General features: G+C 48.9%; 1 protein-coding gene across 2 annotated transcripts; it reads left to right on the top strand.

Annotated features, from left to right (window-relative positions):
• Positions 1–432: 432 nt before the first annotated feature.
• Positions 433–14,591, top strand: LOC133356917 (cysteine-rich venom protein TEL1-like). 2 transcript variants are annotated; one of them, XM_061574614.1, is made up of 7 exons: positions 433–616; positions 3,787–3,967; positions 8,769–8,859; positions 9,638–9,786; positions 11,302–11,396; positions 12,923–13,011; positions 13,451–14,591. In XM_061574614.1, exons 1-7 carry the CDS (start codon positions 603–605, stop codon positions 13,588–13,590), a joined length of 759 nt encoding a protein of 252 aa, XP_061430598.1. In that variant the 5' UTR covers positions 433–602; the 3' UTR covers positions 13,591–14,591. The 2 variants fall into 2 exon arrangements, with proteins under 2 accessions (XP_061430598.1, XP_061430597.1); XM_061574613.1 differs by having other exon boundaries at positions 447–616; positions 3,784–3,967.
• Positions 14,592–14,843: the final 252 nt, after the last annotated feature.

Here is a 14,843-nt window from a genome sequence, read left to right as displayed (position 1 = left end):
TCGAAATGTGGAGGGAAAAAACAGGAGCACCCGGAGAAAAATCCACGCGACCACGGAGATAGAAAGAGTCGCAAACACCAAATATACAGCAGCAGGCGGCATGGGTCGAGATCCAACCCACGATTTCCTACATACCAGACGAGGTAGTTAACATCTCGTGCTAACAAATATGCTAATACGGATACCGTAGTTTTGTAAATACCCCGCCCCCCATACCCCCCGGGTGAAGGATCCCCGCTCGGTGTAAATGAGCTGATCATGTTCACCACACAGTCTCCCGGGAGCCTCGAGGGTCGCCTCCCCCACACCGGGGGGTGGGGACGGTGGGGGCGAGCGGGCTTCGTCCGTCACATTCCTTGAGCTTTTTTTAGCAAAGTTGCGGTGGGTTTTTGTTGTTGTTGGGTTTTGGGGGTTGGCTACGGGCCCCCAGAAATCAATCACGGATCACCGACCGCACGCCGCACGCGGCCTCTATAAAACGCGCGCACCGCAGCCGCGAACCCCACACGATCCGTCGCAGAGGTGACCCACCAAGACTGCTCCTGCTGCTGCTGCCTCCCATCGAGAACCTGCACCAACCCCCTCCCTCCTCCTCCTCGACAATGGACGCAGTCAGGTAGGGGGAGCGGTCGCATCCACGGCGTGTGCACGTTGGACTTTTTTCGCGCCGTACGTTAGGCAACCGTTGCTAAACGGAGGACGGGTGAGTGTGTGGGTGAGTGACTATGTGCGTCTATGTATGTCTGTTGAACTTCTTTCGCACCGTACGTAGCCAACCGTGCTAATCGGAGAATGGATGAGTGTGGGGGTGAATGACTATGTAAGTGGGTGAGTGACTATGTGAGTCTATGTATGTTGAACTTCTTTCGCACCGTACGTAGCCAACCATTGCTAATCGGCAGGGCATTTGCAACCCGGGTGGACGAGGCTAGGGAAGTTGTGGTCGCTCTTTCACTCGGATCCCTTCCCTACTCATCCGTACAACGTTGCGTAAAATTTCATCTCGACGTGTGCGATGTTATTCCGCCTGCCTCGCACGACTTGACCTAACCCGGGTAAACCCTGGCCGAAAGGGCAATGCTGTTGTTTCCGGCGCCTCTGTCTTCGTGTTACTCATCTCGTGGCGAGAAAAAAAGAAGGCAAAACGTACGGCGTGGGTGTTCTGTGTGATACAAGGTTGCCAGTTCCCACTTTGCAAATCTAAAAGTAAAAGTTGGTTCGGGACTTGTAGCCGGAGTGGGCGACCTCAGAGTGGAGTCGTGGGAACGCGGCGGTGCAGTGGTTTGTGCTACGCATCCGGTGACCCGAGGTCGATTGTCGCTCGCGAGCGAGAACGGTGGCGATCATCTTGAACCAGTCCTGGGCCTCCACTGCCTCCGACTCAGCCCTTGAATGAGCAACTAGCGCAGTGCGTAAAACATTCGCCACTGGGGAGACAAAGGCGATGGGGCGGTGCGGTTCACGCAGAAAGGGCATCTATTTGGTGTTTGAACATCTTTAACGCAACTCCCGTTTCGCTGCCAGAAAGGGTAAACAAACAAAAAAACTACTCGTGTTTCTTTCGTCGTCGCGAGATCGAAAAGTTACAAATATCGCGTTGCTGCCAGCGATGGCCCCCCGGTGAGCGGTCAAGCAACGTCGCGAGATCTCAACTCCGACGTTCGAGCGCCACGCCCGCGGCTTCGGGTGATTGACCGTGGGAACTCAATAATCGGAATCTTGATGTAGACCGCAGCAGCAGGAGGAGGAATCCGACGAGCTATGAAGCTCTTTTTCTGTCCAGTCAGGGGCACGGGGTCAGCGAGTTAGTCTTAGCCATCGTCAGGGTACTTCTTGTTTACTACCAATTATATATTATTATTCGGATTGTTTACTACTAATTATTATTCGGATTGTTTACTACTACTACTAATTATTATTATTCCGCTTGTTTACCCAGCAAAACCATCACCGAGTCTCAAGACTCTTTTCCAGTAGGGGGAGGAGGGGGGCGATGCTGGTGCTGCTGTGTGATCCAAACTGAGTAGTTTGCAGGTGATTTTTTTGTTTGCATTGAGATGCTTGGCCAATACCCGTTGCATCGTTTGTTTTAGCGATCAGAGGACAGCCGGAGAACCCGGAGGAAACCCATGCAGAACAGGCGGTGGAGAGAGGAGAGAGAGAGAACGCACGCAGTTTGACACGTAGGCTTTCATTATGAGAACGTACAAACTCCATGCTGGATGGCACTCAAGTCAGAATAAAGAATCGGAATCGTTATTTAGACAGCAGAAAGAATCCAATGATCTATAGAGCACAAAACTTCTGCTGTGCATCCGCTCAGTTTCTAATTTAGTCGTGGTTTACAACAACAGCAGCAGCAACTTGGAATTTGTAACGCGCACGGTTGACCGACAAACGTTGGCGGTCTAACGGCTTGACCAGCCTCTCCCGCAGTCACGGCGCTCTGGGGCCTCCCTTCGATTCGCCACACCTGCAAAGGTGCTGACCGGACACGACCTTGCTCCCAAAACAGAGCCATCGATCCATCTTAACAGTTTCCCGAGGCGCTATCGGTTCGATCGCGCGCAGCATCGGGCAAACGCGAATTCTACATTTGCCGCAGTATTGCAACCCGATGCGACCGTAAACACCGACGAACCAAATCGCGCCCCGTTCACATCGGATTTCGAAGTGACGCGGAGTCGAGAGCTATGCTCAGTGCTTGGATGGGGGTGAGCGCCTTATTCTTTGCAGGATGTTTGTTAGTCGTGAGATGCTGCGAGATGCTGTGAGATGCAGGGGGAAGAAGGAGACAGGGGCCCCCCTTTTAATCGCATTTCACCGCGCTGGTGGAGTGCGGGCTGAGCCGTAACAACTTCGCGATCTAAAGTTAATATATACAGCGTGTGATTCGTGGCGAGCTCATATAAAAAAAAATAGACACATAAAGACAAATATCCCCCGTATAGTCTTAACAGACTGGTGGGTCAAGCGCTGTTAGCGAGCGCCTTTGAAGGCCGAAACGGCACACGAGGGGGTGGGTGACCAGCACCACGGCCGGTCGCCTTTGTCTCCGTAGTGGCAATGTTTTTACGCACCATACCAGGTATTCAGTTTAGGCTGCATTGACCTAGGGGAGGCCCAAGACCGGTTTAGATAATCATCACTGTTGTTGGCCGTGAGCGGGAATCGATCCCGGGTCGCCACGTTCGGAGCGCAGCAGCGTGCTAACCGCTAAACTACCTCTCCTCACACACATATACACACGTACACACACAAACACACAACAACAACAGCAATTCGCCACTAAGTGGCGGTGACGTCAACACGACGCTTGTGCCAGGCGATGTGCACGTTGAGGCCACGTGAAGTGTCGAACGCCCGCTGGCCGGTTAATGCGCAAAAAAATAACAAAACACTGCATGCGCATCCGATGAAGTGTCCGCGTGTGGAGATGTTGGACTTCCTTCACGCCGCATGTAGCCGACCACGCTAATCGGGAGGCGCCTTTGCTGGGTTTACGGCATCTGCAGGTTGGCGAGAGGTTGCGGCGGTGGTTTGGCGCGAAGCCTTCACCCAGCGGAGGCTGGATCGTGGCTGGTAACGATGCTGTTGCTGATTGAAGATGATCGACGATGATGATGATCGACGATGATGATGATCGACGATGATGATGATCGACGATGATTGACGATGATGATGATCGACGATGATTGACGATGATGATGATGAAACATTCACGTGGCTTCGCTGGCGTTCGTGGCCATAAAAAAAAATAAGTGACAAAAAAACGTCTCACAGCAGGAGCTGCTGTGGAGCGCTGGCGGTTCTGGCCCTCGTAATCGCGGTCCACCTGGTGCCGGCCTCTGGGGCCAATTGGGAGGAGTACGACGGGTCGCTCGCATCCAACCAGGACGTCATCCTGAGAACGCACAACGAGGTGCGGCGCAACGTCATGCCCAGCGCCGCCAACATGCTCAGAATGGTGAGCCCCAGCAGTTGCCGCGTACCGGGTGTGAGGTCACAGGTGTGGGGCGGGTGTGAGTCACAGGTGTCAGTAATGGGTATGAGTCATGCGTATGGGCCAGATGTGAGTCTTAGGGTGTTAGTCACAGGTATGAGTCACTGGTGTTAGTCACAGGTGTGAGTCACGGGTGTGGGCCGGGTGTGAGCCATGGGTGTGAGTCAGGGATGTGAGTCGGGTGTGAGCCACGGGTGTGAGTTCACGGCAAGCCGTGGTGGGCCTTCTCCGAAAGGGAGTCGGACCCATTGCGCGCCGGCATCGCGGTCCATTGCTGCGTTGCACTCGCAAATTACATTATTATAACACGTAGGCTTTCGCAACTAATATCATCCATAATAGAGGTGTTTGGGTTAGATCGCGTAAATAGACAGGCATATTTGTGGAGAAGTCTACGCCTCTGTATAAGGAATGAAACAGTAAGACTTCTTCACAAATCTGGCTGTCGCCTGATGAAGCTAGTTGTAATTACTGATGAAATGTTGTATTCAGTTTGTAAATGTTGTGGCTTGGCTCTCAAACACACCGGTGTGCTGTACTAGTGACGAATTGGCATGTTCTGCTTACATGACAACCCTTGCTAGTTGGCTGTGTCAAGTGGTGGTGGGTTTTAACGACACATTTATATATTTACGCGATCTAACCCAAAAACCTCTTTTATGGATACAATTATTATCATTGTACATATGTAGTGAATCATATCAGAGACACTATTAGGAGACAACAACATTTATTCTACACTTTGCACGACACCGTTGCACACGGGACTAATACGCCTGTCCCTCACTCTTGTTACCCACGGGACTATAATAGACCTATCTCTTTCCTATATGGGATAACTATAATTGGATCAGAGCAGCCACGTGTTGTTTGACCCACGATGTCGAAGACGGAGACGAAGACGTAGACATAGCACCTCGGTTCCACTTCACCCACGGACAGCCCCGATATGCGATCGAGGCTCCCCTTTTATCCCTCTCGGCGCGACCTGGCTCCACCCTCGGCCACGCCCCCCTTCTCAAACGTTCCCGACAACCTCGCACATGCTACCTGCCCGGCTCCGCCCTTAACCACGCCCCCCTTAGGAACTCTCCAGAAGCTTCTCGACTACACTACCCATGTCCCCTCAGTCACCTGTTCCCCCTACCCCTCACTCCAGTCCATCACGTGCTTCACCCGGAGCCGGGGGTGACTCGTCCTCAGATCTTCGTCAGCAGCCCTCACCACTTTCCTCATGACCAATTATGCGGCAATAACTCGCTGCGCTGGCGGAGTGGCTGATATTCCCTATTCCATCGGTAGGGCTCCTTTGCCTCTTTCTGCTAGCATCCGGTACCATGCCTCCACTATGGTACTGCACGGTGTGCTAACCTCTGTCCCCATATTTCCTTAGTGATCCATTTTACATTACTACACATATAACTTTTGTATTAACCAAGCTATTACATGGGCCCATTATGTCACGTTGTATGTGGCGCGTTCGAACCGTCGACGTGAGATGATCAGGCTGTAGAAAGCGGGCCAGCTGTTCCAAACAAGCCGGAATCACCACCGGCAGAGAGTCGGGTAAACTCTCAAATTATTTTAAGTGGGGAAGGCACAGAGCAACATCGCTGCTGCCAGAGTGGCGAGTGTCCACGTACAGGAGGACCGTGCAGTGGTTTCACCCAGGGCCCTATTATCCAATAGGCCACAATAGGCTCTGAGCCTTTAGGGTCTACAAAAAAATTTTACAATTTGTATGTACGATAAATGTTACCGTTTGTATGTACGATAAAAAAAATTTTACCAAGATATTGTCTTAAGTAAATGCATTTATACTCGTTGGTTCTTTCGGTAAAGTCACGTAGGTATACAAATAAAATAAAATAAATCACGACGTTTCGGGCGCAACACAAGCATCCGTCATCAGGTGGGAAAGCATGGCCTACTGCTGATGCAGACTGTTTAAAAGGTTTGAAATGGGTGTAGCCCAAGGGTTATAAAGAAGTGGCTGGGTCTTGTGATGTTAATGTGAGAAATTAGCTATGTTGATGTGAGAAATTAGCTATGTTAATGTAAGAGATTAGCATTTTAACACGTAAGCTTTCTCGACCAATATTATTCATAATATAGGTTTTTGGGTCAGATCGCGTTATTTATAAATGTGTCGTAACCCTCCACCACCCGACACGGCCAAATAGTAAAAAATGTGTCACGTTTTTCAAAGGACAAAATAATTCACTTCTTTAGCCCACCGGTGTGCTGAAGAGAGAATCAACAGCATTTAAAATTTGAGTACGACTTTTCGCTGATAATTAAAATTAGCTTCATCGGGCAAGAATGGTGAAGCTCTCCTGTTGCTTCCGGTCTTAAATAGAGCAGCATCAGGGTGACGTAATAATTTAATTCAATTTAATCTGGTGCAGTGATTCGAGGCAAAGAGGGGGAGGGTATTGTAATTATATAGATTTTATATAGATTGGTAATAATTCAATTGTTATTCATTGGTGTTTGTTTCCCTTATAAGGAATTGTAATTGTATTTATTTAATAATACGCTTCCAGGCCGCACTAAGCCTGTAGCTGTCAGAGCGATTGAAGTTATTTCTGTTTCTCTCAATTTCAATGGATTCTCTAATTAGTCTTGGCCAGTAATAATTAGTTTTACACAACACTTCAACGTTATCAAAATCAATTGAGTGCCCTTGTTGATAAGCATGCTCTGCCACTGCCGACAGTTGTATTTGAGATAATTTAATGTTTCTTTGGTGTTCTTTTAATCTTACGCTGATGTTACGTCCCGTCTGTCCAATATAGTTTCTGCCTCATAAACAATTAATCCGGTATACACCTTCTGTTGATAATTTAGGAAATTCGTTTTTAGTGCCAGACACCAGTTTTTGAATTTTGTGCACTGTACAAAATCTTACTTTAATGTTTTGCTTTTGCAAAACCCGGGCTAATTTGTCAGTTACTCCTGAGATGTATGGTATTTTGATTGTTTGAACAATCTTATCGCTTTCAACAGTGTTGCTTTGCGTTCGTGATTTGGCCTTCAGTGTCCTGTTGATTTGAGCATTATTGTAGCCATTCTGTCTTAGTGCTTCTTTAACATGTTTCATCTCTCTCACTAGACTCTCACCATCTAACACTGTTTTTGCCCGATGTATGAGTGTTTTGATAAGAGACGATTTCTGAGCTGGGTGATGATGTGAATCTGCATTCAGATAGGCATCAGTGTGCGTTTGCTTTCGGTAAACGCCGTGTTATTTTGCTATTAAGACCATGTCCCAGCAAAATATCTAGGAACGGGAGTCTGTTATTTACCTCCATTTCCATGGTGAACTGGATAGCCGGGTTTTGTGCATTGAGATGATTTAGAAAATCATTAAGTGCATCTTTACCATGTGGCCAGACAACCAAAGTGTCATCAACATATCTAAACCAAAAGGAGGGTTTTAATGTACTCGAGGCAAGTGCTATTGTTTCAAAGTTCTCCATGTACAGATTGGCTATAGCAGGAGATAAAGGAGAGCCCATTGCGGCTCCTTCCCTTTGTTTAAAGAAATCGCCTCTCCATAAGAAGTAAGTGTTATTTAAACAATGATCAGCTAGTTTCGGAATATCTTTTGGTAAACCTGTATTCTTTACCAGTGTAACAAGTAAGGCAGATCTGAAACACGGTAGGACCAATACATCGGCCGTTGCCGATCATTGTTTTAACGCTGTGGGCTCACGAAATAGATTTTTCCAAGACGGAGGTACTCTGCAAACCTACCGGCTACCTTCAGAGATTTGTTCATGAAGCCATCCAGACATATAAACAAAGACATAACTTCAACCGAGATGGGTACAAACTGAGCAGTCATTGGAAGGACGTTATTAACCAGGTAAAGTCTTAACTAACTGTGATGTTTCCATCCTACCTGCCTATGTCAGCTGTTATTTCATGCTATTCTCTCACATTTTCATAGCTACTTCCGTGCCCAGTTACATGCTAATTTCTCACTTTAACATCATGCTGATCTCTCACATATCATAGCTACTTCCGTGCCCAGTTACATGCTAATTTCTCACTTTAAAATCATGCTAATCTCTCACATTAACATAGCCACTTCCGTACCCAGTTACATGCTAATATCTCACATTAACATCACTAGACCAAGCCACTCCTTTATAACCCTTGGGCTACACCCATTTCAAACCTTTAAAACAGTCTGCATCAGCAGTAGGCCATGCTTTCCCACCTGATGACGGACGCTTGTGCTGCGCCCGAAACGTCGTGATTTATTTTATTTTATACCTACGTGACTTTACCGAAAAAAACAAAGAGTATGGATTTCTGCAGTCACAAAAGCTTCAAATCAAGATTAAATGCATGTATATAGCAAGGATAGTGCACGGTGTATATACAAAGAGGCAGTCATCAATATATTTTTTCAAAGTTAGAAATTAACGTCGGAGATGAAATGTTCGATTTTTTTTATTGCAAAATTAGCAAATAACATCTTTAAATGGTGTTTTTCACACAATCAAGCGAATGGCAGCGGCGGCAGCAGTAACACGAGGCAGCGTTGACAATGATGGCGAACAAGTGGAGTCTCTTTAACTTTCTGAAGCTATTCACGTACATTTGTTACCATGTTAATGTATTATCCGTTCTTTGTCCATTAAAAAACGAGAGTCCCATGTAAGTGTTAAAACAATTTTTGAAGCAATCTGTATTAAGCAGCGATAGTGATGAAGACGGTGACGATCTATCTGTGCCCCCCCCCCCCACTCAGGAATGGAGTACAGCTGCGCAGGCTTCAGCCCTGGAATGGGTCCAAACCTGCAACTTTTTCCACAGGACCACCGAGCAGCTGGATTTCGACGGTAAGAGTGCAGCCGCACCACCGGGGGGGGAAGGGGGCGCGCCCCCCGCCCCCCGAGTATGTGGCCTCCAATAACTTGACGACGATCCCAAGAAGATGCCCTTTGAGTTCGGTTCGACGCAAAAAGAGCGCACAAGCGACGCCATTGCTTCTACGCCGCTATTTGAGGATAGGAAACAGGTGGACTTGAAGCTAGTTGTAATTACTGGTGAAACGTCGTACTCAGATTGTAAATGATGGTGGCTTGGGTCTCCAACACACAACCGATGTGCTGTACTCGTAACGAATTGGCATGTTCTGTTTACGTGACAAACCTTACTAATTGGCTGCGTTGGGTCGTGGCAGGTATAACGACACATTTATATATTTACAACGTCTCCGCCTTTGTGTGTACATTGGAGAGACACCATAAGGCATGTGTTTTATTCCAACCCTTTCCCACTTACAAATGAAAGACACGTAAGAGTGAAACAAACCGAAAAAGAAAAGCGAGTGGGATTGTGTGCAGGAAGTGTTAGACTAACAGCGACGAAGACTAACAGCGACGCAGACTAACAGCGGCTGGAGCCAAGGGGGCAGAGCGTGTCCGAGAGGATCGTTCACCGCGGGAAAAAATTGAGCGACGAAATTGTCTCGCTCGCCGAGGTTGCGACGCGGGATCGTTGCGCATCGCAGTCATCGTGGGGACGAGGGCGAAACAGCTTGGAGTCCTCCAGCCACGGATATACACCACGGATGATGATGATGGTGGCGATGATGATGATGTTGTGTTTACACAGGAATACCGTCCGGTGAGAACATACTATTTTCCAATACACTTTATCCGTGGGACGAGGCAATCAAGGTCTGGGTCGACGAGGTCAACAATCCAGGATTCGACTACGGGAAGGGGCTGCGGAACCCTGGAATAGTGGGACATTACACGCAGGTAAACCCGCGGCAGGCGGACCTGACAAAAATAATTAAAATACGTTGTTTTTTTGGTGTTGTTTATTTCGTTGGTGCTGGCAGGCTGGTGATAGCGAAGTGGCAATGCTTGTGCCTTACAGCAATATATGCATGGGTTGGATTCCTGACTCGGGTGCCTCTTTACGTGGAGTCTGTATGCTCTCTCCCGCCCGGTTCTGCGTGGGTTTCCTCCCTACAGAGCTCAAATAAAGATCCTCCGTTTAGCCTTAACAGACTGTCTGTGGCAAGTGCTGTTAGCGAGCACCTATAAAGGCCGGCATGGCACACGAGGGGGCAGGTAGCCAGCACCACACCCGACCGCCTTTGTCTCATCAGTGGCGATGTTTATATACCGCACCAGGTACTCATTTGAGGCTGAGTCAACCTAGGAGAGGCCCAGAACCGATTCAGGTAATCGTCACTGGTGTTGGCCATGAGCGGGAATCGAACTCGGGTTGCTGTGTTTGTAGCGCAGCGCTAGAACAAAAACACGCACAGCGGAAACTGCTATTTGCCAAATATTGCCAAGCTGAAAACTATTGTTTTTTACCTGCAAACTACTCAATTGGGATCACACGCAGAGCAACATCGGCCTTCCTCTCTGAACATATGGCAGGACCCTCCGGAAAAGTCTTCAGAATCAGAAATCTACATTTAGACTGGAGGGAGGAATCCGACGAGCTATGAAGCTCTTTTCACAGATGTCCTGTCAGGGGCACGGGGTCAGCGAGTTAGTATCGAGGCTTACTGAGGCTCTACTGGGTAATCAAGTACAATAATTATTATTATACTGCATTACGTTGCTGTCATTTTTTCATTTGGATCTTTCACACAGCAGCAGTTACACCCCTTTGTGTTGATGAATGGCCAATGGAAGTGGATATCACAGAGCTACCTCTGGCATCACTTCCTTAAGTGACCTTTTTTCTACTGAGTGGAGAACACATTACCGCACCCACTCTGCATGTGACGGTAATGTCCGCCGCTTGACAGTCAGACCGATACGTTAATTTGTCAAGAGCTGGAATTTATCCACACGAAGTACAATTTACTGTCAACGTTGAGTACCTGTGATGTTCGTGGCTGGGTGGCTCAGAGGTCAGACCACCGAGCCGGCACTGCTAAGATGCTGGGTTCAATTTCTGGATGCCAGTTCATAGTTCAGCTGGATTGTCAAGTGCAGTGGGTTGATGGTTCCAGCCAGGTCACCATCACAACAAATTTGGTTCGGCACTTAACTTCTCCGAAGTCCAGCTCTGAGAACTGTGAATATCGGTTTGAACATTACACGACGGGCATCGCTCCCCAGCAGTGTGTCGGAAACCACCAGCGCGGAGCAGAGGTCACTCGACGAAGGGATCTCAGAGGTAGCTTTGCGATGTCCACTTCCCAGAGGACCGTTCTCTCGCACAAAGTGTTTTGCCCCCGATTTTACGACGGCTTCCTCGGAACTGAATGAATAACGTCGCGTAATCTTGTCCGTCGTGCGTTACAGGTCATTTGGTACAGCACCTACCAAGTGGGATGTGCCATCAACTACTGCCCGGAGAAAGAGTACAAGTACATGTACCTCTGCGAGTACCGCCCTATGTAAGCTGCGCCCTCTATATTCAACGCACTGCGACTGCGTGGATGTTCGCGGTCGTGCTGCTGCTGCCGCTGCTGCCGCTGCTGCCATGCGCGCGTTTCTCCCACGTGCGTTCGGCTGTTGTGCCGCGCACGCGTTCCTTTCGGCACGACGCGCCGACGTCGTCGCGCCACGCACTGGGAGAGCGCCTTCAAGAGTGCGCGTCGTTTTGGGTTCACTCGCAAGTTGGTTCAACGCTCTGCGGTCCAGGACAACACATCTCTTGACGAGCCTTCGAAAGCTCGGTGCAGCGACAGTGATCGCGCGTTCGTCGCCAGTATGCGACGTTCAGTAGTTTCAGAATCAGAATCTGTCTTTACACTGCAGGAGGAATCCGATGAGCCATGAAGCTCTTTTTCATAGATGTCCAGAACGTTATAACAACAAACAGTACAAAACACGATCGTAGTGCAAAGTACAACAAAGGTAAACAAACCACCCAAACACAAACGAATACAACACTAAACCGTCTCCATCCCACCGAGGTATTAACTTATTTTTCAGAAGTGACCTGGAAACCAAAAATTATAGCTGAACAAAGTGGCCCATTATTTGGACATTTATAGCTCCAAAATAATCTAAATAATCTCAATGCATATTTCTCAATGTGGAGAGAAAAACCGGACGACCCGGAGAAAAAAATCCACGCGACCACGGGGAGAGAGAGAGACTCACAAACACCAAATATACAGCAGCAGGTGTCAAGATTTCGGCTATTACTGCAGGTGTGTTCACCCTCATAAAGGCTACGTACGGCAACGTCTGCTCCACGTAAACCGTTCCGTAGATCCCTCCGACGTAAGTCGATACAAATAGGGCCACTGCGTGCCGGCGTCGTGGTCTGAAAATTACTCAATTGGGAATCACACAGCAGCCATCACCCCCCCCCCCCCCCCCATTTCTCGCGACACGAATTACCACTGCAAGAGGCAAGGTGGTCGACTCACATCGCGTCGCACGGGGACAGCTGCCACTGGGGGCGCCCCCTTACAAACGCGTCGACATGACAAGCGACGCGGGTCGTTTTTCCGGAATGCCGATTACCCCCCAGCGTAAATCAGGGCAGCGTCTACTAAACACAACTCAATATTATTGCTGCTGCTGCTGCTACAATACAAATAATAATAACAGAGTAAGGCGTGTGTGTGTGTGTGCCACACAGCGGGGAGCGGTAGTGTAGCGGTTAGCGTGCTCCGCTACGAGCCCGGCGACACGAGTACGATTCCCGCTCACGGCCAAAACCAGTGACGATTACCTGAACCGGTCATGGGCCTACCCTAGGTCGACTCGGCCTCAAATAACTACCTGGGTGCGGTGTGTAAACATGGCCATTGGGGAGACAAAGGCGGTCGGGCTTGGTGCTGGCCACCCATCCTCTCGCGTGCCGTGCCGGCCTTCATAGGCGCTACTCGCTAACAGCACTTGCCCCCACAGTCCGTTAAGGCTACACGGGGGATCTTTGTCTTTTTTTTATCTTTGTGCCACACAGTGGGAACTGGAACAACCGGCTCACAAAGCCGTACAACGAGGGCCCGTCCTGCCAGGACTGCCCCAACGACTGCGACGACAAACTGTGCAGTGAGTGCCTTCCCCACGTCACCGGCAAACACGCAAACACGGTAGAGCGAGAGGTACAGGCGCATCCCTGCAACTACACGCTCACCGCTGCGGGCGAATGTGTCGCCCCGCCTGCTAGAGATAGCTCAAGAGAAGAGCCCCCCCCCCCCCCTCCGGAGGGTATACTTGGCCTTCTCTTTCACGCATGGCAAACAACACGTTCTTGGAAGCTGTGGGAGTACCCACACTTGACCCCCGGCCAGACACGACCTGCCGATCGCAGACTCACCGTGGAGTTACATGCTGCTGCTGCTGTTGTGTGGTAATGCCTTTCAATTGATGGCCTTGCTTAGCACGACCTGGCGTGGTAGCCGTGCGGTGATTCTGTATATCACCGTGTTCTTCCTGCACGTGGTGCGTCAACGAAAATTATCTTCTCTCATCCCCCCCCCATTTCTAGCGAACCCGTGTCCGTACTTGGACAATTACATCAACTGCTGGCTGATGAAGATGATACTGGGCTGTGGGACGACCTTCTTTGGCCAGTATACGATGACGCACTGCCCCGCGACCTGCCAATGTACCAACAGGATCCACTGAATCGCCAATGAAAAATGGCGTGCGCAATGTAATAGTTCACATCGGATATTTAGGACTCTATATATATACTCTATGTACGTTGCACATTAAATTTCAGAGACTGCTGGGGGATGAACCCACGGCTGAATTTGTGCAATTGAGCACAATTCCACATTTTTATCCCAGTTTTGCGATCGGTGTCACGTATTCATGAGTCGAAGAATAATTCGTAAACGTCACAGGGCAGTGCCACCCCCCCTACAGAAGCGGATGTCATAGAGCTACTTCTTCAAGTGACCTCTGCGCTGTACACACAGTGGAGGAGAGCACTTTCCCACCCGCTCTGCCACATGAGAATAAAGTTTGTCACATGGTCAAACTAAACATTTTTAGACCGAAACAGGGGGAGAATTTCTCCACAATCCTGGCTGTCGCCGACTGAGGCTGGTTGTAATTACCGGGGAAACATCACAGTACTCGAATTGTAAATGTTATTGTGGGTTTACTCTCCAGCACACCGGTGTGCTGAACTAGTATACTACACTATTCACTACACTATATACTACATTACTATACACTATACTATAATTGGAATTGTTGTAGTGGGTTTACTCTCCAACACACCGGTGTGCTGAATTTGGATACTACACTATACACTACATTACTATATACTACACTTTCCTGAAGACGACCGCTTGTGTTGCGACCGAAACGTCGTAGTTTATTTTTTGTTATTTTCTTGACCCTATTTACGTGACTTTACCGAAAGACCCAAGAATATGTCATTGTTGTAGTGGGTTTCCTCTCCAATACACCGGTATGCTGAACTAGTAACTATTGGCCACGTTCTGTTTCCGTGATAAACCCCTTACTTATTGGCTGTGTCGTGGTGGCGGATTTAACAATACGTTTATGTTTACGCGATCTAACCCAATAAAACCCCACTATTATGAATAATATTGGTCGTGAAAGGCTACGTGTTGAACTTTAGAACTGGAACTTATCAAACATCGAGCGAGGACCCATATTATGGGGTTTGTTGTTGTGCTATTGGTCACCAGACTGAGACCATCAGCTCACTCGCTCCGCTGGACAACCTGGTTTAATTGCAGGCGGCTGAGACCGGGGATTCAAGCCCAGGACCTCAGTGATCCTACACATCCGAGGCACTCAGCCAGCTCCCATGGTTTTGGTTGGGATCCACTTCGGACCACCTCTGCGACTCAGGGCAGCGCAGCCTCCCACAACTCTTTTGGGTGGCAGGGGTGGATGCA

This window comes from Lethenteron reissneri, chromosome 56, assembly GCF_015708825.2.
Source record: "Lethenteron reissneri isolate LAM-NWPU_2019-01 chromosome 56, ASM1570882v1, whole genome shotgun sequence".
Taxonomy (NCBI): Eukaryota; Metazoa; Chordata; class Hyperoartia; order Petromyzontiformes; family Petromyzontidae; genus Lethenteron; species Lethenteron reissneri.
This window is presented reverse-complemented; position numbering and strand designations above follow the sequence as displayed.